At 37.8% G+C, this 22,389-nt stretch overlaps 1 protein-coding gene across 1 annotated transcript; it reads left to right on the top strand.

Moving 5' to 3' along the window:
- The first annotated feature begins 2,140 nt into the window (after positions 1 to 2,140).
- Positions 2,141 to 3,103, top strand: LOC128052189 (olfactory receptor 13C7-like). The gene has a single exon (XM_052644660.1). It carries the CDS (start codon positions 2,141 to 2,143, stop codon positions 3,101 to 3,103), a length of 963 nt encoding a protein of 320 aa, XP_052500620.1.
- Positions 3,104 to 22,389: the final 19,286 nt, after the last annotated feature.

Below are 22,389 nucleotides of genomic sequence, written 5' to 3'. Positions count from 1 at the left end.
CTGAGAGGCTGAGCTGAACTGATAATTTCCGTTTTTCTTTCTTTTTCTGAAATGAATCTTTACAACTCTTTCCCAGTACTTCCTATTTAATTTTTGTAATATTCATACCTTCTCCACACAGAACAGGTAGCATGTCCTGTTGGAACTTCGGTTTCTAAAAATGCTGCAGTTTTAGATACAAGAACACTCATCACTATATATCATTCCTTATTTCATTCCAGTATCTTACCATCTTCTTTGTATCCAGAGAGTAAGTTCAATTTTGACCTAAGTGTCACAGATTACTACCATGTCTTTCCATCAGATATAGTCAATTCTACTTTTCATGTCGATGATTTTACCTGGCTAGGAATTCTAAATTTGTTCTTCCCAAAGGGTGTAGAATCAGAAGATTTGTTTTGTGAGTTAGCTTAGTTAAATTATATTAGCAACTTTGTTTTAATTGCTTCTAAGGGACTTCATCCCCAAAGTACTAGAAATTTTGTAAATTCTACTCAAACCATACTGTGAACTTTAAATTGCTTTTGGGATTAAAAACATCCTCAAAGCAGCAAAGATCTTAAGTTGTTTTGGTACTCCATTGGCTGTTCTTTTACTAGTGAAATAAATGACTATAAAAAGCTCTAGCTTTCATTTTTACTGAAAACCAGTTCTGTTTTGCTAGTGGTTAGTTGCCTTTTTTTCCCACAATGTAGAAATGGCAGCTACTTTGTATTAATGAAAAAAGTGATAAACAGATACTTCTTCTTTTAGTTGTTTTACTAAATTTTACTGAACTTACTGGGTTGGAATTTATGAGACTAGCAATCTCATAAAAAAGTAAGTCGACTTCTGTTTCTGTTTTAATATAAAAATACTAATACAAGTAATTATAACATATTGCTAATGCCTAAGAATATTTTAGAATGACTCACCTCTCTTTATTATAGGTTTTCTGAATATGTAGTGAGAGGATCATCAGCAGAGCAGCTCTTAGAGCAAAAGTTAAGCTGCTAGATTTCTGTGGAGGGAGAAGCTAATCTATATTTTCTCAAGCATGGAGGTAAAAGAGTAAATTCCCTGTCCCTTAAATCTTTCAGTTCATATATATATATTTTTGTTTTGAGTGGAGATTATGACAGGTGCACTAAAGTTTTCTGAGATCAACTTGTTATTCTTTATCTGGCAGGAAAATAAAGTTACCTAGATGTCCCAATTTGTACCAAAAGAGACTAAGAAGAATAATTGTATATAAAATATTTTCTTTTATAAGTATTGCTGCTGCTACTGCTGCTAAGTCGCTTCAGTTGTGTCCGACTTTGTGCAACCCCCTAGATGGCAGCCCACCAGGCTCCCCCGTCCCTGGGATTCTCCAGGCAAGAACACTGGAGTGGGTTGCCATTTCTTTCTGCAATGCATCAAAGTGAAAAGTCAAAGTGAAGTTGCTCAGTCATGTCCCACTTTTCGTGACCCCATGGACTGCAGCCTACCAGGCTCCTCTGTCCATGGGATTTTCCAGGCAAGAGTACTGAAGTGGGGTGCCATTTATAAGTATTACTAATGCCTTAATTAATATTTTAGGATATTACAGGTATACATTTCTCCTCAAATTAGAAATTACCAAACATCCTTTTGCTAAAGATGTGTCTTTTCAGTTTGTTTTTCTAGTCGCAATCTATTTGCAACTGATGTTATATTACTGTTGATGCAGGATTACACATACCATTTGATTTTAGTAGCTGTAAAACAATTATTTTTGTTACGGATAACATTAGTTGTATTCTGTAATGTTTGATCAAAATGTTATGGTGACATTGCATTCAAAATAATTTCAAACTCATAATGTGAGACATAATTCTAACCCAGCTATATTTGTTCTGACTCTCTTCTAAAAAGGGCACATTTTCTTTTCTTTGAATTTAAGCCTTCTTCATGAGTTCTGAAAGTCTAACTGATTTTAGCTTAGAGGATTTTAGCATAGTCTCATGCTATCTGTGTATCCAATTATAGGTCCACATTACCCATAAGGGAAACCACTTAAGGCTGCAAACAACTCTTACTAACACTGTGATAACAGATCCACATGTGTTCCAACTGCTGCAGAATTTCTTTTGTTGAAAGAAAATGGGAAAGATCATTAGTTAATGGAAAGACCATTAATATGGGAAAGACCAATCAGTCTTCTGTTACAGAATTTGTCCTGCTGGGGCTTTCTGGCTACCCAGAGCTTGAAGCCATTTATTTTGTGCTGGTGTTATTTATGTACATGGTGATCCTGCTGGGAAATGGTGTCATCATCATTGTAAGTGTCTGTGCCTCTCACCTGCATACCCCCATGTACTTTTTCCTCAGTAACTTATCATTCTTGGATATTTGCTACACCAGTTCTTCTATCCCCTTATTTCTCAGCAGCTTCTTAACTTCAAAGAAGACCATTTCCTTCTCTGGATGTGGAGTACAAATGTTTCTCTCCTTTGCTATGGGAGCCACGGAATGTGTCCTTCTAAGCATGATGGCATTTGACCGCTATGTGGCCATCTGCAACCCTCTGAGATACCCCATCATTATGAGCAAGAATTTGTATGTGCCTATGGCTGCAGGGTCCTGGATTGCAGGGGGTGTCAATTCTGTGTTGCAGACCTCTCTTGCAATGCGGCTTCCTTTTTGTGGGGATAATGTCATTAATCATTTTACTTGTGAAATCTTGGCTGTCTTAAAATTGGCCTGTGCTGATATCTCCGTAAATGTTATCAGCATGGTTGTTGCTAATATGATTTTTCTTGTGGTCCCAGTACTTTTTATTTTCATTTCCTATGTTTTCATTCTCTCTACCATCCTGAGGATTCCTTCTTCAGAAGGAAGGCGCAAAGCCTTCTCCACCTGCTCTGCCCACTTAACAGTGGTGATTGTATTCTATGGAACCATCCTCTTCATGTATGCAAAGCCCAAGGCTAAAGATTCCTCTGGTATAGACAAAGTCCAAGTCACAGACAAAATCATCTCTCTCTTCTATGGAGTTGTGACGCCTATGCTCAATCCCCTCATCTACAGTTTGAGGAACAAAGACGTGAAGGCAGCTGTGAAGAATATACTCTGTCAGAAATGCTTCTCAGGGGGAAAGTGAATGTTGCTTTAAAAAATTCATTTACTCTGAATGCAGGACTAGTTCTCACCTGCAAGTTCCAAAATAAATGTAAGGATTGGTAGCACCATTGATTCTTCAAATTCTCATTTTTCTGTTCCTAGGGTCTAAATGTGAGAGAAATCTAAGGCCCACGTTCTTCATGACTCTCTTAAAGAGAAAAGGGAAAGAAATCTATGGGTAGAAAAGATTCTCACCCAAACCACAGTTAGTTTAAATCTAGAATGATGAGTTCTATAATCTTATATAATCAGAAGTAGCATTTAACTAGTTTAACCTCTTACCTTCTATGTGCATCAATTTTCTAGTTTCAAAACTTTCCTAGGAAGGTAAAGTACAAAGTGCCTTTTAAGGGTCAGCATGCTAAATAAATTCAGCACTAAATGATTCATAATGGGGTAGTGTTTGACCTTAGAGAGGGATGACCACTTTTGGATGTTAGATACCTGGCTGTGTGTATATCATAGGAAAGAGTAGAAAAATGATGCTATTTTTCCTAGAGCTGATATTCTCTTGCCTGCAATCTGGCAAGCATACTTCTGTACAGAGTTGTCTGAAGGAATGTGAGGCTTTGTGCATACATGCCAACTGATGAGGAAATTTGGTCTATTTTTGTTTCAGCAGATGAGCAGTGGTGACTTTGAGTGAAAATTATAATTACTGTTAAGTGACATAAAAATTACTTAGTTTCTGAAGAACTTGGGAACTTGGTAATAATGGATTTAAAGTGTCACAGATTAGGTGTTTTTATTGTTACATGAATTTCCTGTAAAATATGAGCTTTCCATTCATTCAAGGAGTCATCTCTTCCTTAATTCAATTATTCAATCAACCAATGTTTACTGAGTATCTACTTTGTTTCAGGCATTATGCTACCTGTTAGCAATATATATATATTGCAATATAAATATATATTTACATAAATATAAATATAAACAACATGGAAATGAAAATCAAAACATCACCAAGGGGTGCACAATCTTGTGGAATATAGACTGACTTGAACAAAATATGAAGAATATTTAATATTAAATATTTTCCTTCTCCACTATTTTCTAAACTGGTTCATTTGAATGCAAACAAATGCGTTCATAGTATGTTGGATCTTTATTGCACCGAAGGAGTGAGGGTAGAATAGGACATTCTAAGAAGTCAGATCTCTGATACCCCCTAACCCTCTAGCTGGCTGTGCCTTTGTTTCTTATGTTCTGTGTTTCTTAATATTTTATTTGGGAAAAATAAAAGTTGCTGGGAAAAGTTTTAAAACTACTATGGTATACTATAGCATCCAGTAAGAGCTGTAAGAAAGAACTGGATACTTTTGAATTGGTGTTTTAGAGGGGTCATTTTGGAACTGCAGAGGATGAAGTGGTACACCTCCTGCTGATAAATTCCTTGGTCACTTTCACATTTCTTGACCAGCCACTTGCCCTTACCTTGTTTTCCTTCCTGTAGGCTTCAGAGTACTGAGATCCACTCATTTCCTTGCAGTTTTTATTCCCATCCTGATTGGTTATGGAACAAGGTTTCTCAAATAACTTTCATGATTCATTCTTTCCTTTAAAGTTTAGAGGCAACAGAGAAGAAAAAAAAGATAGCATGAATGGGAACATTCCACAGGTTTAGAAAATCTTCCAGACTTTACCAGAATTAGCTCTGATATAAGAGAACCAATTTGACTCCTGAATGCAAATTTCTTTCCTCATTCTTTCCTTATATTTCTGTTCCTATTTTGGTTTTAAACTTCACTAAATACTTAATGTATTTTTTTTTTTGTCACTAACACTATGCTCTGTATTATTTCCCCCCAACTGTTCGGTATTTACATTATTCTACCTTGTTCATTTGTGTTTACAAATATATTCATATATGCAAATGTAAAGAACATTTTAAGGAAACCTGGAGTCAAATAGTATGTTGTTAGACCATCTCTGAAATCACACATTCTCTGAATTCTACGGTTATTAAAATCCAACTTGAAAAAGATCAGTTGGTCAATGTGAGGTGAGTATAGAGTGCAATCCTTTATATGAAAATGTTAGAAAACTTTAAGGTACTAGAGAAATGGGAAATATGATTATTTTATTTATTAGTTTCTCAATAGCAGATCAGATCTCAAAACCAGATCCTGTATCACTATGAACTTCCCTATTAGAACTAATTTTGCATCCCATCAATTTTGTAAGGTAGTTATTCATTGTCATTTATATCTGATTTCCTCTTTTATTTCATTGTGGACCCATTGGTTTTTTAGTATCATGTTGTTTAGTCTCCATGTATTTGTTTTTTCCTATTTTTCTTTCTGTTTGATTTCCTAGTTTCATAATGCTAGGGTCAGAAAAGACACTTGAAATAATTTCTGTCCTCTTAAATTTGTAGAGACTTATTTTTTGTCCTAGTATGTGGTTCATGCACACTTGAAAAGAATGTATATTTTTGAATGTAGTGTTCTGTAGGTGATGATTAAGTCTGTCTGGTCTATTGTGTCTTTTTTGTTTGTTTGTCTCTTTAAAAAATTTTTTAAATTGGAGGATAATTTGAATATTGTGTTGGTTTCTGCCCTACATCAACATGAACATTCCTCCCATCTCCCACCCCATACCTCCCCTGTAGGTTGTCACAGAGCACCAGATTTGATTTCCCTGCATCATAGGGCAAATTCCCACTGACTATCTGTTTTACAGACAATAATGTACATGTTTCAGTGCTACCATCTCAAATCCTACCCCTCCTTCTTTCCCCTACTGTGTCCGAAAGTCTGTTCTCTATGTCTGCATCTCCTTTGCTGCCCTGCAAATTTGTTCATCAGTGCCATCATTCTAAATTTCACCCATTATGTTTTGATTAGAGCAGTTAGTCCAGTGCCATTGAAAGTAACTATTGATAGATATGTACTTATTGCCATTTTAACCCTGTTTTCCCGTTGATTTTTTAGTTCATTTTTGTTTCTTTTTTCTTTTTCTTTTTTGATTTGATGGTTTTCTTTGATTTTTATGCTTGAGTTATGTTTTGTATGTGTGTGTGAATCTATTGTACGTTTCTGATTTCTGGTTACCCTAGTTTTCAAGAATGTTAACCCACAATAATACCTATATGCTTCAGACTAATAGTCATATAAATTAAAATGCATTCTAAAAGATCTGTGTTTTTTTACTTCCCTCCCCCAAATTTTGTGATTTTTCTTTCCTACTTTACATGTTCATGTTTATCTACTTATTGTAGCTATAATTGCTTTTACAAATTTTTGTTTGTTTGTTTTTTAAAATCTATGTACTGGCTTAGAGTGATCTTCAGTTCAGTTCAGTTCAGTTCACTCACTCAGTCGTGTCCGACTCTTTGCGACCCCATGAATCGCAGCATGCCAGGCCTCCCTGTTCATCACCATCTCCCGCAGTTCACTCAGACTCACGTCCATCGAGTACGTGATGCCATCCAGCCATCTCATCCTGGGTCTTCCCCTTCTCCTGCCCCCAATCCCTCCCAGCATCAGAGTCTTTTCCAATGAGTCAACTCTTCGCATGAGGTGGCCAAAGTACTGGAGTTTCAGCTTTAGCATCATTCCTTCCAAAGAAATCTCAGGGTTGATCTCCTTCAGGATGGACTGGTTGGATCTCCTTGCAGTCCCAGGGACTCTCAAGAGTCTTCTCCAACACCACAGTTCAAAAGCATCAATTCTTCAGTGCTCAGCCTTCTTCACAGTCCAACTCTCACATCCATACATGACCACTGGAAAAACCATAGCCTTGACTAGACAGACCTTAGTTGGCAAAGTAATGTCTCTGCTTTTGAATATGCTATCTAGGTTGGTCATAACTTTTCTTCCAAGGAGTAAGCATCTTTTAATTTCATAGCTGCAGTCACCATCTGCAGTGATTTTGGAGCCCCCAGAAATAAAGTCTGACACTGTTTCCACTGTTTCCCCATCTATTTCCCATGAAGTGATGGGACCGGATGCCATGATCTTCGTTTTCTGAATGTTGAGCTTTAAGCCAACTTTTTCGCTCTCCTCTTTCACTTTCATCAAGAGGCTTTTTATTTCCTCTTCACTTTCTGCCATAAGGGTGGTGTATTTGTCTTTCCTGTTGTGATTTTTCCCTTCCCTATAGACTCTTGCTTCTTTGCTGTTTGGAGAGGACCGTTCAGTATTTCTTTTAAGTTAGGTTTAGTATTGTTATAATCTTTTAATTTTTGCTTGCCTGAGAAATCCTTTATTCTTCCTCCTAGTTTTAATAATAATATTGCTGAGGAGAGTATCCTGGAGTTCAGGTTTTTTTCCTTCCAGGATTTTGAAGATTTCATGCCACTCCCTTTCTGCCTGAAAAGTTTCTGCAGAGAAATCAACTGATAGCCTTATGGGTGTTCTCTTGTAACTATTTATCTCTTGCTACCTTTAGAATCTTCTCTTTAATTTTTTGTCATTTTAATTAGTTATGATATGTCTTGATGTGAGTCTGTTTGATTTCATCTTGTTTGGGACCCTCTGTGATTCCGTCATCTAACCCTTTTTTAGATTTGGTAAGTTTTCAGCCATAATTTCTTTATATACATTTTCAATCACCTTCTTTTTCTGTTCCCCTTCTGGAACATATTATGCCTAGGTTGGCACTCTTTATATCTTATCATAGATCTTGTATATTGCATGTATTATGTATATATGTATCATATATATGACAGTGCTGCTGCTGATGCTATGTTTCTTCAGTTGTGTCCAACTCTTTGTGACCCTGTGGACTGTAGCCCTCCAGGCTCCTCTATCCATGGAATTCTCCTGGCAAGAATACTGGCGTGGGTTGCCATTCCCTTCCTCAGGGTATCCTCCCAACCTAGGGATCAAACCTGAGTCTCCTGCATTGCAGGCAGATTCTTTACCATCTGAGTTACCTTGGAAGCCCATATATGGGACAGTAACAGTTGACAAAAATAGACAACATATTAAAAAGCAGAGACATTACATTTCTGACAAAGGTCTGTATAATCAGCTATGGTTTTTCCAGTAGTCATGTGTAGATGTGAGAGCTGGACCATAAAGAAAGCTGAGTGAGTGGGTGAGTGAAGTTGCTCAGTCGTGTCCAACTCTTTGCAACCCCATTTCCTAAAGGAAATCAGTCCTGAATATTCATTGGAAGGACTGATGCTGAATCTGAAACTTCAATAGTTTGGCCACCTGATGCGAAGAACTGACTCATTTGAAAAGACCCTGATGTTGGGAAAGATTGAAGGCAAGAGAAGTAGGGGACAACAGAGGATGAGATGGTTGGATGGTGTCACCGACTTGATGGACATGAGTTTGAGCATGCTCTGGGAGTTGGTGATGAACAGGGAAGCATGGTGTGCTGCAGTTCATGGGGTTGCAGAGAGTTGGACACAACTGAGTGACTAAACTGACTGAAGGAGAGAGAAAAGAGAATGATTCATGGTGCCATGATGTTGATATTGTTCCAGGTTTTGAATTCTTTATCACCTCTATTTGGGCTTCCCTGATAGCTCATTTGGATCATCTCTATTCTTTTGTTAAACTGATTCTATGAATTTAAAATTTTTGATATTATAGTAATACTTTCCAGTTATAGACTTCCATTTGGTTCTTTCTTTAGTTATTTCTCCACTGAGATTTAGTATTTTTTCCTTCTTTGTGAATGTTTTTTCCTTTACTTTATCTAAATAGTTTTACTAGTTGTTTATCATCCTTTCTTATAATTTCAACATTTGGGCTATCCCAGAGTTTTGGTTCCTACTGACTGCCTATTATCTTGAAAGTGTGTCATCTATTTCAGCTTCTTTATATGATAAGTAATTTTGGATTGTTACCTGGACAATGTGACATTTGGAGACTATGAATTACAATAAATTCATATGTGCTGGTTTTGTGATGAACCTGGTTTGAATCAGGCTGTAAATGTGGTATTTTTGTTAACTGTTCATATTTTAGTTAAATGTACATTTTTCATCTTTAGCTGAGTTGTGCATACATAGCATAGGAGTCAGTCAGAGAACCTGGTTAAGATTTTAACATAGAACATGATGCTTTTTCTGTACCTCTCCTTTCTGGAATTCTCTCCTTAAGTTAGAGTGGCTTTGATTTCCCAGAACACAATTGGCTTGTTCAGAGAAAGTGCTAGTTTAATATCAGAGTTTTTCCCATTCCATACAATGCCTAGTTCAGCCACTAGCCTGAAATGTGAAACTCACATAAAAACATTACTTCTTCTGAGTAATTTTTTTGATACTTTGTACAAAGTTTATAGTTGTCATCTCTGAGAATCTTGAGTTTTATAGGAACTCTTTCAGTTACAGTGAAAACAATAGAAAAATTAGAAGCTCCCACCACATATTTTATGACTAAGAAGGTTTACACCTCTTCCTTTCTGTGAGATTGCCCTCTTCCTAATTCACTAACTAATCATATTTATGTCATTTCCTAATATACGGCAAAAACAAAGTAATGCTGATATTTGGAATGGAGAATATGCTATAATGAATAAGGATTTTGAAATTCTCCTGAGGCCAGATTTGAGCATACCATAAGGGTTAAACGTAACTTAATAGTGAAATTTGAATATATTATTGTCTTCAGTTCAGTTCAGTTCAGTCGCTCAGTTGTGTCCAACTCTTTGTGACCCCATGAATCTCAGCACACCAGGCCTCCCTGTCCATCAACAACTCTCGGGGTTCACTCAGACTCATGTCCATCGAGTCAGTGATGTCATCCAGCCATCTCATCCTTTGTCTTACTAAGGGTTAAATGAGGCATTATTTGAAAGCATATGACTCCTAGGAGGGCCTCATTACATTTTGTATTTCTCTTTTTACTCTGTCTGGCTTGTTAGTCTCTTTCCACCTCAAGTCTCCCCATCATCTATTCCTTCCTTAATCAGGTAAAATGAAGGCTGAACTCCCGAGTTTACTTCCTTTGGTCAACTCTTCCTCTTTAGTCACTTCCTACTAGTGCTTCCTCTGATTTGCACTTAACTCAAATGGAACCACTTAGGAATTCATAATTAACTACCTTATTGTCCAAAACTCAGAGAACAGTAGATAATTGGTATGTACATAAGCGGAGAAGGCAATGGCACCCCACTCCAGTACTCTTGCCTGGAAAATCCCATGGATGGAGAAGCCTGGTGGGCTGCAGTCCATGGGGTCAGTAAGAGTCAGAAAAGACTGAGTGGCTTCACTTTCGCTTTTCACTTTCTTGCATTGGAGAAGGCAATGGCTGCCCACTCCAGTGTTCTTGCCTGGAGAATCCCAGGGACGGGGGAGCCTGGTGGTCTGCCGTCCATGGGGTCGCACAGAGTTGGACACGACTGAAGCGACTTAGCAGCAGCAGCAGCAGCAGCATGTACATAAAATGTACTAGGTAAAAAAAAAATAATAGTAAGCTCATTATACTATCTTAAAGTTTCTTTTAATTAAGTAATACCAGTGAAAAGTGCAGCATAAGATTGTCTCTCACTGCCTCATTCAGGTACAGACACCCATGAATCACTGCTTAACTTATTTATTTTCAAAAACTAGAGAGCAAGTAAGGAAGGCAATAGGTGGAAGAGGCAGTATAATTTAATTAATTTATAAGACATCTTTGTGGTGTGCTAGGTGTCTTGTATATATCATCTTTAAAAAAATTTTATTTTTTAATTGAAGGATAATTACTTTATGAATTTTGTTGTTTTCTGTCAAACCTCAACATGAATCAACCATAGGTATACATACATCCCCTCCCTTTTGAACCTCCCTCCCATATCCTTCCCCATCCCACCCCTCTAGGTTGATACACCATCTTTTAAAATTAGTTTCATTAATTAATAATGATAGATAGTGTTAATGAAGTGCTGACTCAGAGTTGATTTCTTCTTTAATTTATTCAACATTGTGGATGTATCTTGTGTGGACTAGGGATTCATTATAGATATGAGATTTTCCCTACTCTTAAGGATTATCACCAGATAATGTTGTAAGATAGATGAGAAAACTCAGGCTTGAATAAAGATCACACAGGTTGTATATGGTGGCCAAGACTTGAGCCTGTATTCCCTACATTACTTTTAGAATATATTTGAAGAATAAGCTAAATATGAGCAAATATTTCAGGAAGACAAGAATAATTGTGAGAAATTGTTAAAAAGAAAAATAAAAGGCTGTCTATTGGTCTTACTTCCATTTCTCTGAAGGAGTATTACAATTTTGATTCTTAATTTTTATTTTGAATCAGAGGAATCTTTCCATTTGTGCTGCAAACTGAATTTCTTTCATGGCAAAACAAAACAACAAAAAATCTTTATCTTCTATAGACATTTGACAACATTCTTATCACCAGCATATATGTGGAATTAACTTAAAATTTGTTCTTAAAAGTAAAACCTGAGTTTATAGTGCAGAATTAGAGTGGAAGTATAAAATAAGAGGGTCAATGAGATCTTAAGAAACACCACCATGTACTATAACTCCTTAGTCAATCAAAGGGAAAAATGTTAACTTCTTCAGCATGTTCTACTCAGTTGTTTATCTTCCTTTGTTTTATGTTCCCTCCATATAAAGATTATGTTCTATTTTATAAAAATATTTGGAATTGTGGTTTGGGGGATTAAATAATATATAAATTTTTCTTATTGTGCAATATTTTAGATACTTAGATTTATATTTATACTATTTTTTTCATTTTAACTAATTCAGTGGTTAATGATGGCCTACTATTTTTAATTAACTTGGCACTGCATTGTGGTTGGAGAAGATGCTTGGCATTAAAAGGTTGTTGTTGAATCACAACGCCAGGATTCTTGGCCCCCGGAGGAGAAGAATTTAATCCGGGGCCAGAGACGAGGCTTGATCGCTCAGAGCTTTTGTGTAACAAAGTTTTATTAAAGTATAAAGGAGATAGAGAAAGCTTCTGACATAGGCATCAGAAGTGGGCAGAAAGAGTACCCCCCTGCTAGTGTTTAGCCGGATGTTATATAGTCATCAGCAGTCTGTTAATGAAAGAAAGGAATGTCTCAAAACTTAGAATGGCACCAGGCACCATACCCATAAGATGTATTTTAGGATAATCTTGGCTCCAAATGGTTCATCTTGGGCCATAAAAGGATTAACTTGAATCTTGAAGAAGGGCAGAGCACCATACAAATAGTGTTATTTACATAGATTAGAGGAACAATATCGGAGTATAACATACTGGTTTATCAAGTAGGTTCTGAGCCAAAAGGCAGAACCGACTTGAAGACAGAGTTTGGGGTAAATGCATAGTACATTAGCATAGCTTAAGATGAACATTTCCATAAGCAAAAGGCATTGGTTAACTTCAGGTGAAACCAGGTGTCATGACAACACAGAATTTTAAGAGAAACCTCCTTTTAAATTTGTATAGAGAAGGAAAAAAAATATCCCTAGTTTGTTTCTTCCTGCCGCTTAAGGGAGATAAAAATGTCTGACACTTGTAGGCCATTTCCTCCATTTGGAGACCCCTGGCCTTCCTGCCTGTTACCCTCTCAGCATGATTTCAATTTTCTTAAATTTACTGAGGTTTTATTTGTGACCCAAGATGTGGTCTATCCTGGAGAATGTTTCATGTGCACTTGAGTGAAGGTGTATTCTTCTGCATTTGTATGCAATGTCCTAAAGATATCAATGAGACCCATCTGATCTAATATATCATTTAAGACTTGTGTTTCCTTATTCAATTTCTGTTTTGATGAAATGTCCATTGGTGTGAGTGGGGTGTTAAACTCTCCTACTATTATTGTGTTACTGTCAATTTCTCCTTATATATATGTTAGTGTTTGTGTTATGGATTGAGGTGCTCCTATGTTGGGTGCATAGATATCTACAATTGTTATGTCTTCCTCTTGGATTGATCCCTTGATCATTATGTAGTGTCCTTCCTTATCTCTTGTAACCTTTATTTTAAGGTCTATTTTGTCTGATATGAGGATTGCTACTCCAGCTTTCTTTTGCTTCCCATCTGCATGGAGTATATTTTTCCATTGTCTCACTTTCAGTCTGTATGTGTCTTGAGGTCTGATATGGGCTTCATGTAGACAGCATATATATGTGTCTTCCTTTTGTATCCATTCAGCCACTCTGTGTCTTTTGGCTAGAGCGCTTAATCCATTTACATTTAAAGTAATTATTGTTATATATGTTCCCATTGCCATTTTCTTAATCATTTGGGGTTGATTTTGTAGATCCTCTTTCTTCTGTTGTTATTTCTTGACAATATAAATATCCCTTTAAATTCGTTGTAAAACTGGTTTGGTGGTACTGAATTCTCTTAACTTTTGCTTGTCTGAAAAGCTTTTTATTTCTCCATCAATTTTGAATGGGATTATTGCTAGGCACAGTAATCTTGGTTGTAGATTTTTCCCTTTCAGTACTTTAAATATATCCTGCCATTCCCTTCTGGCCTGAAGAGTCTCTGCTGAAAGATCAGCTGTTAAGCATATGGGGTTTCCCTTGTATGTTACTTGTTGCTTTTCTCTTGCTGCTTTTAATATTCTTTCTTTGTGTTTAGTCTTTGTTAGTTTGATTAGTATGTGTCTTGGCATATTTCTCCTTTGGTCTATCCTGTATGGGACCCTTTGTCCCTGTTGGACTTGATTAACTATTTCCTTTTCCATGTTGGGGAAATTTTCAACTATAATCTCTTCAAAAATTTTCTCATAATCTTTCTTTTTCTCTTCTTCTTCTGGGACCCCTATTATTCGAATGTTCATGCATTTGATATTGTCCCAGAAGTCTCTGAGACTTCCTCAGCTCTTTTCATTCTTTTTACTTTATTCTGGTCTTCAGAAATTATTTCTACCTTTTTATCTTCCTGCTCACTGATTTGTTCTTCCACTTCAGATATTCTGCTATTGATTCCTTCTAGAGTATTTTCAATTTCAGTAATAGTGTTCTTTGTCTATGTGTGTTTATTCTTTAATTCTTCTAGGTCTTTGTTAATTGATTCCTGCATTTTCTCTATTTTCTTTTCGAAGTTTTTTTTTTTTTTTAAATCATCTTTACTATCATTATTCTGAATTATTTTTCTGGTAGTTTGCCTATTTCCTCTTCATTTATTTGGACTTCTGTGTTTCTAGTTTGTTCCTTCATTTGTGCAGTATTTCTATGCCTTTCAGTATTGTTTTGTTTTGTTTTAAGTGATTGTATTTGAGGTCTCCTTTCCCAGGCTTCAAGGAAAGTTGAATTCTTTCTTTGAAGCAGGTTGAATTCTTTCTTCCTTTTGGTTTCTGCCTTCTAAGTTTCAGTTCAGTTCAGTTGCTCAGTTGTGTCCGACTCTTTGCGACCCCATGAATCGCAGCACACCAGGCCTCCCTGTCCATCACCATCTCCTGGAGTTCACTCAGACTCACGTCCATCGAGTACGTGATGCCATCCAGCCATCTCATCCTCTGTCGTCCCCTTCTCCTCCTGCCCCCAATCCCTCCCAGCATCAGAGTTTTTTCCAATGAGTCAACTCTTCGCATGAGGTGGCCAAAGTACTGGAGTTTCAGCTTTAGCATCATTCCTTCCAAAGAAATCTCAGGGTTGATCTCCTTCAGGATGGACTGGTTGGATCTCCTTGCAGTCCCAGGGACTCTCAAGAGTCTTCTCCAACACCATAGTTCAAAACCATCATTTTTTCGGTGCTCAGCCTTCTTCACAGTCCAACTCACATCCATACATGACCACAGGAAAAACCATAGCCTTGACTAGATGGACCTTAGTCGGCAAAGTAATGTCTCTGCTTTTGAATGTGCTATCTAGGTTGGTCATAACTTTTCTTCCAAGGAGTAAGCGTCTTTTAATTTCATGGCTGCAGTCACCATCTGCAGTGATTTTGGAGCCCCCAGAAATAAAGTCTGACACTGTTTCCACTGTTTCCCCATCTATTTCCCATGAAGTGATGGGACCGGATACCATGATCTTCGTTTTCTGAATGTTGAGCTTTAAGCCAACTTTTTCGCTCTCCTGTTTCACTTTCATCAAGAGGCTTTTTATTTCCTCTTTACTTTCTGCCATCAGGGTGGTGCCATCTGCATATCTGAGGTTATTCATATTTCTCCTGGCAATCTTGATTCCAGCTTGTGTTTCTTCCTGTCCAGCGTTTCTCATGATGTACTCTGCATATAAGTTAAATAAGCAGGGTGACAATATACATCCTTGGTGTACTCCTTTTCCTATTTGGAACCAGTCTGTTGTTCCATGTTCAGTTCTAACTGTTGCTTCCTGACCTGCATACAGATTTCTCAAGAGGCAGGTCAGGTGGTCTGGTATTGCCATCTCTCTCAGAATTTTCCACAGTTTCTTGTTATCCACACAGTCAAAGGCTTTGGCATAGGCAATAAAGCAGAAATAGATGTTTTTCTGGAACTCTCTTGCTTTTTCCATGATCCAGCGGATGTTGGCAATTTGATCTCTGGTTCCTCTGCCTTTTCTAAAACCAGCTTGAACATCAGGAAGTTCACGGTTCATGTATTGCTGAAGCGTGGCTTGGAGAATTTTGAGCATTACTTTACTAGCATGTGAGATGAGTGCAATTGTGCGGTAGTTTGAACAGTCTTTGACATTGCCTTTCTTTGGAATTGAAATGAAAACTGACCTTTCCCAGTCCTGTGGCCACTGCTGAGTTTTCCAAATGTGCTGGCATATTGAGTGCAGCACTTTCACAGCATCATCTCTCAGGATTTGAAACAGCTCGATTGAAATTCCATCACCTCCACTAGCTTTGTTCGTAGTGATGCTTTCTAAGGCCCACTTGACTTCACATTCCACGATGTCTGGCTCTAGATGAGTGATCACATCATCATGATTATCTGGGTCGTGAAGATCTTTTTTGTACAGTTCTTCCATGATTTCTTGCCACCTGTTCTTAATATCTTCTGCTTCTCTTAGGTCCAGACCATTTCTGTCCTTTATTTAGCCCATCTTTGCATGAAATGTTCCCTTGGTGTCTCTCATTTTCTTGAAGAGATCTCTAGTCTTTCCCAATCTGTTGTTTTCCTCTATTTCTTTGCATTGATCGCTGAAGAAGGCTTTCTTATCTCTTCTTGCTATTCTTTGGAACTCTGCATTTAGATGCCTATATCTTTCCTTTTCTCCTTTGCTTTTCGCTTCTCTTCTTTTCACAGCTATTTGTAAAGCCTCCCCAGACAGCCATTTTGGTTTTTTGCATTTCTTTTCCATGGGGATGGTCTTGATCCCTGTCTCCTGTACAATGTCACGAACTTCATTCCATAGTTCATCAGGCACTCTATCTTTCAGATCTAGGGCCTTAAATCTATTTCTCACTTCAGCTGTGTAATCATAAGGGATTTGATTTAGGTCATACCAGAATGGTCTAGTGGTTTTACCTACTTTCTTCAATTTCAGTCTGAATTTGGTAATAAGGAGTTCATGATCTGAGCCACAGTCAGCTCCTGGTCTTGTTTTTGTTGACTGTATAGAGCTTCTCCATCTTTGGCTGCATAGAATATAATCAATCTGATTTCAGTTTGGTCCAGTGGTCTGTGTAAACTTCCTATAGGGTGAGATTTGTGTTGTTTTTGTTTGTTTGTTTGTTTGCTGTTCTTCTGATGAGCAAGGCTGAGTGAGGTGGTAATCCTCTGCTGATGATTGGGTTTGTATTTTTGTTTTGTTTGTTGTTTAGTTGAGGCATCCTGCCTAAGGTGCTGTTGGTGGTTGGGTGGTGCCAGGTCTTGTATTCAAGTGGTTTCCTTTGTGTGAGTTCTCACTATTTGATACCCCCTAGGGTTAGTTCTCTGGTAGTCTAGGGTCTTGGAGTTAGTGCTCCCACTCTAAAGGCACAGTGCTTGATCTCTAGTCAGGAACAAAGATTCCACAAGTGGTTTGTTATGGCATTAAGTGAGATTAAACAAATATCCAAAAACTGAGAAAGCAAAGATGAACCCCAGACAAATGGCAGTTACAAAATTAGGCAAATAACAATTAAAATAATGGAATATACACATATATATGTACACCCATGAGCAAAGTCAAGACAGTGCAACAAAAATAAAGTACAGTAGATTGACCTGGCAGACAAAGGAAATCAAAAATTATAATTAGCAGTTAAGAACAAAACTAACTTAAGCACAAACTGGAAAACAAAACTAAAGCAAGACACCAAGGGGGGAATAGAGGAATGAAAACAAAACTAAAAATATGTTGAGAGGAAAGAAAAGAAAGAAGAATATATATGCAGTTAAACAGAGGTAGATGAAGAAGATTTATATACATTAAGGATTAACTGCAGGAGGAGAATAGTAGGAAGGGCAAACAAAGGAATAAATGTATAAAAAGTATAATAGGTTTAAAAAATTAAAAGTTAAAGTTATAGAAAAGAAAAAAAACAAAAACAAAAATCAGAAGAAGTTAAAAAGAAGGAAAACTCCACAGAACTGCAAAAGCCCAATGTAGAGGCAGAGGTTTATAACAATAAGGGAAAGTGTGACTGGATACATACCCATCAGTTTAGTTCAGTTCAGTCGCTCAGTCATGTCCGACTCTTTGTGACCCCATGAATTGCAGCACGCCAGGCCTCCCTGTCCATCACCAACTCCTGGAGTTCACTCAGACTCACGTCCATCGAGTCAGTAATGCCATCCAGCCATCTCATCCTCGGTCGTCCCCTTCTCCTCCTGCCCCCAATCCCTCCCAGCATCAGAGTCTTTTCCAATGAGTCAACTCTTCACATGAGGTGGCCAAAGTACTGGAGTTTCAGCTCTAGCATCATGCCTTCCAAAGAAATCCCAGGGCTGATCTCCTTCAGAATGGACTGGTTGGATCTCCTTGCAGTCCAAGGGACTCTCAAGAGTCTTCTCCAACACCACAGTTCAAAACCATCAATTCTTCGGCACTCAGCCTTCTTCACAGTCCAACTCTCACATCCATACATGACCACAGGAAAAACCGTAGCCTTGACTAGACGGACCTTAGTCAGCAAAGTAATGTCTCTGCTTTTGAATGTGCTATCTAGGTTGGTCATAACTTTTCTTCCAAGGAGTAAGCGTCTTTTAATTTCATGGCTGCCGTCACCATCTGCAGTGATTTTGGAGCCCCAGAAAGTAAAGTCTGACACTGTTTCCACTGTTTCCTTATCTATTTCCCATAAAGTGATGGGACTGGATGCCATGATCTTCGTTTTCTGAATGTTGAGCTTTAAGCCAACTTTTTCACTCTCCACTTTCACTTTTATCAAGAGGCTTTTTAGTTCCTCTTCACTTTCTGTCATAAGGGTGGTGTCATCTGCATAGCTGAGGTTATTGATATTTCTCCTGGCAATCTTGATTCTGGCTTGTGTTTCTTCCAGTCCAGCATTTCTCATGATGTACTCTGCATATACTCATAGGCAAAATCAAAACAGTTCAACAAAAATAAAGTATGATAGATTGACCTGGTGATAAAAAGAAACAAAATATTATATCTACCAGAACAAAATTAAATAAAGCACATGGTGAAAAACAAAACTAAAGCAGGTGCCATTTGGGGAATAAAGCAATGAAAATAACAGTAACAAATATCTTGAGAGAAAAGGAGAGTAAGGAAAGAAAGAAAGGATAGCTATACAAAGTTAAATAGAGATAGGAAAAGAAGAATTATATATGTTAAAGATTAACTGCAAGGGGAAAAGAATAGTAGGAAAAGCATACAAAGGAATAAATGTAGAAAAAATAATAATAAGTTAAAAAAATTAAAAATTAAAATTAAAAAAGGAGAAAAGAAAAAAAAAAAGAGGAAAACTCCACAGAACTGCAAATACCCAATGTAGAGGCAGAGGGTTGTGACAACAATAATAAATGTGACTGAAGGAAAGAAAAAAAGCTCAAAAGCTTAACTGGATTTCTTAGTGCATGTAAAGTCAACAAGTACAAAAGAGGGTGGAAAAAAGGGAAATAAAGTAAAAAAAAATCCAAAAGAATCTACTGAACAAGTCATAAAATAAGAATAATAAAATGTTTTTCTTGAGGCACTGCTGCCAGAGTCCTTTCCCTTGCTGGGAGTCACAGTCCCCCTTACCTCCCTAGGACTCCCTCCCACACTGTGCTGATCTTTGGGCCTGCTGTGGGGGCTCTGAGATTCTAATCTGGTCCTACTCCTCTGTGTTCCTGCCTCCAGTGTCCACAGCTATTAGAAATAGTGCATTTTCTTTTGTGAGAGCTCTCTTTTCTGGCCTTTTATATATTCCATAGACAAAGAGTCTGCTTAGTTGATCATTTGGATTTAATCTGCAGGTGGTGGGAAGGTTTTGGGTGTTCTTTGTTAGCTGCACTGCCCTTGGGTTTCAATAGTGGTTTTATTTCCTCCTCTACATGTGAGTCAGCCACTGGGGTTTGCTCCTGAGGCTGCCCTGGAGGACTTGGGTTTACCCCTGTGAGGACCAGGTGTGGAGGTGGTGCAGCTGATTGGGTCGCAGGGATTCTGCCACAGCAAGTACTCAGGGGAGTTAGCGGCTAGGGCAGCAGGAAATATAGTGCTCTAGAAGGGTACGGCAACCAGTATTGGCCAATATGCTCAGTATTCTTGCCTGGAGAACCCTCCTCTCTGACAGAGAAGCCTGGCAGTCCACAATCTACAGGATTGTAAAGAGTCAGACATGACTGAAGCGACCCTGTGTACATAGACACAAGATTATTTTTGTCTGTGGCAGCTCTGTCCCCGTGAGAGTTGAGCATGAAGGTGGAGCAGCTACTTGGCTTGCAGGGACCCTGGAGGTGCCAAGTGTACAGGGACATGGACTACCTATGCCACAGGTGTTATGGCCCTATCAGAGTCTTTTTTCAAGCTTCTTGTAGTTGGCGATCAGAAGCCCTCTTTAGCCAGTCTTTCTCCGAACCCTGCTTAGAAAAATATTTTTTTTAAATTGGGGGATAATTGCTTTCCAATTCTGTATTGATTTTTACCATATGTGCATGCATCCTAAGTCTCTTCAGTCGTGTCTGACTCTTTGTGACCCCATGGAGTGTCAGGCTCCTCTGTCCTGGGTTGCCATGCCCTCCTCCACAGGATCTTCCCCACCCAGGGATCAAACCCAAGTTCTCTTAAGTCTCCTGCATTGGCAGGCAGATTCTTTACCACTGTGTCACTTGGAAAGCTTCAGCCATAGTTTACATGTTTCCTTTCCCTCTTAAGCCTCCCTCCCACACCCCCACCCCATCCAACCCCTCTAGGTTGTCTCAGAGCACTGGGTAGGACTCCCTGTGTTATACAACATCTTCCCACTAGCTATCTGTTTTACATATGGTAATGTAATGTGTATGTTTCAATGCTGCTCTCTCAATCCATCCACCCTCTCATTCCCCCACTGTGTCTACAGCTCTCTTCTCTTTGTTTCTGTCTCTATTCCTGCCCTGCAAATAGGTTCATCAGTACCATTTTTCTAGATTTCATATATATGTGTTAATATACAATACTTGTTTTTCTCTTTCTGATTTAACTTCTCTGTGTATAACAAGCTCTAGTTTAATCCACTTCACTAGAATTGACTCAAATGTATTCTTTTTTATGGCTGAGTAGTTTTCTGTTGTAATGCATTCTGCAACTTTTTTATCCATTCATATGTTAATAGACATCTATATTCTTTCCATGTCCTGGCTATTGTAAATGAACCCTGGTGTACATTTGTCTTTTTGAATTATTGTTTTCTCAGGATATATGCCCAGCATCTGGGATTGCTGGGTCATATGGTAGTTTTGGGACTTCCCTGGTGGCTCAGATGGTAAAGCATCTGGCTACAATGCGGGAGATCCAGGTTTGATCCCTGTGTTGGGAAGATCTTCTGGAGAAGGAAATGGCAACCCACTCCAGTACTCTTGCCTGGAAAATCCCATGGATGGAGGAGCCTGGTAAGCTACAGTCCATGGGGTTGCAAAGAGTTGGACATGACTGAGCAACTTCACTTTCTTTTTTTCTATGGTAGTTTTATTCCTAGTTTTTTAAGGACTCTCCATATTGTTCTCCACAGTGGCTGTATCAATTTACATTCCCACCAACAGTGCAAGAAGGTTCCCTTTCCTTCACATTCTCTCCAGCGTTTATTGTTTGTAGATTTTTTGATGATGGCCATTCTGACTGGTGTGAGGTGATAACCTCATTGTAGTTTTGATTTGCATTTCTCTAATAATGAGTGATGTTGAGCATTTTTTTCATGCATTTATTGGCCATCGGTTTGTCTTCTTTGGAGAAGTGTCTGTTTAGGTCTTCTATCTACTTTTGATTGGGTTGTTTTTTATTCTGATACTGAGCTGCATGTACTGCTTGTATATTTTGGAGATTAATCCTTTGTCAGTTGCTTTATTTGCAATTATTTTCTCCTGTTTTGAGGGTTGCCTTTTCATCTTGTTTATGGTTTCTTTTGCTGTGCAAAAGTTTTTTAGTTTAATTAGGTCCCATTTGTTTATTTTTGTTTTTATTTCCATTACTCTAGGAGGTGGGTCAAAGAGGATCTTGCTGAAATTTATGTCAAAGAGTGTTCTGTGTTTTCCTCTAAGAGTTTTATAGTTTCTGGCCTTACATTAGGTCTTTAATCCCTTTTTAAGTTTTTCATATGTATGGTGTTAGGAAGTGTTCTATTTTCATTCTTTTATACATAGCTGTTCTGTTTTCCTAGCACCACTTATTGAAGAGGTTATCTTTCCTCCATTGTATATTCTTGCCTCCTTTGTCAAAGATAAGGTACCCATAGGTGCATGGGTTAACCTCTGGGCTTTCTATCTTGTTTTGTTGGTCTATATTTCTGTTTTGTTCCAGTACCATACTGTTTTGATTAGTCTTACAATTTTATGAGATTACAGATGTTTTCAGAACATGATATAATTAGACTTGTGATCATGACATTTCTAACTCTGAAATTCTATAATTCTACATATGACTTTATTTTGTTCTGCTTATATTAAAACTCTTGCCTTAAAATACATAAGCTTTTTTTGTTCATAAACTCAAATATGTGAGTTTCTTATCATTTTCTCCATAACCAGGGTTTACTCACTATTTTTCTCATAGGGCCTCCTTGTTTTCAGGCTATAGATGATAGGAGTGATTATGGGAGTGACTACCCCATAGAACAGGGTAATCAGTTTGTTCAAAATCATTCTTTGGACTTTAGCTTCATGTCCACAAAGAGGGTTGTTTCGTAAAACACAATCACCACTTCTCAGTACGGCATAGATGATGAAAATATAGGCAACAAATGAGCTGTAATGGAGTAAATGAAAATATTACATTGCTCAACATTATTATACTCATTAAAAATATTTATGCAGACAGCTTTATTAAAGGCACTATTTCACAAAAATTATTAA

This window comes from Budorcas taxicolor, chromosome 8 (genome assembly GCF_023091745.1).
Source record: "Budorcas taxicolor isolate Tak-1 chromosome 8, Takin1.1, whole genome shotgun sequence".
NCBI classification, from domain to species: Eukaryota; Metazoa; Chordata; class Mammalia; order Artiodactyla; family Bovidae; genus Budorcas; species Budorcas taxicolor.
The sequence above is the reverse complement of the archived record's forward strand: the minus strand, read 5'-3'. Positions and strand labels throughout refer to the sequence as shown.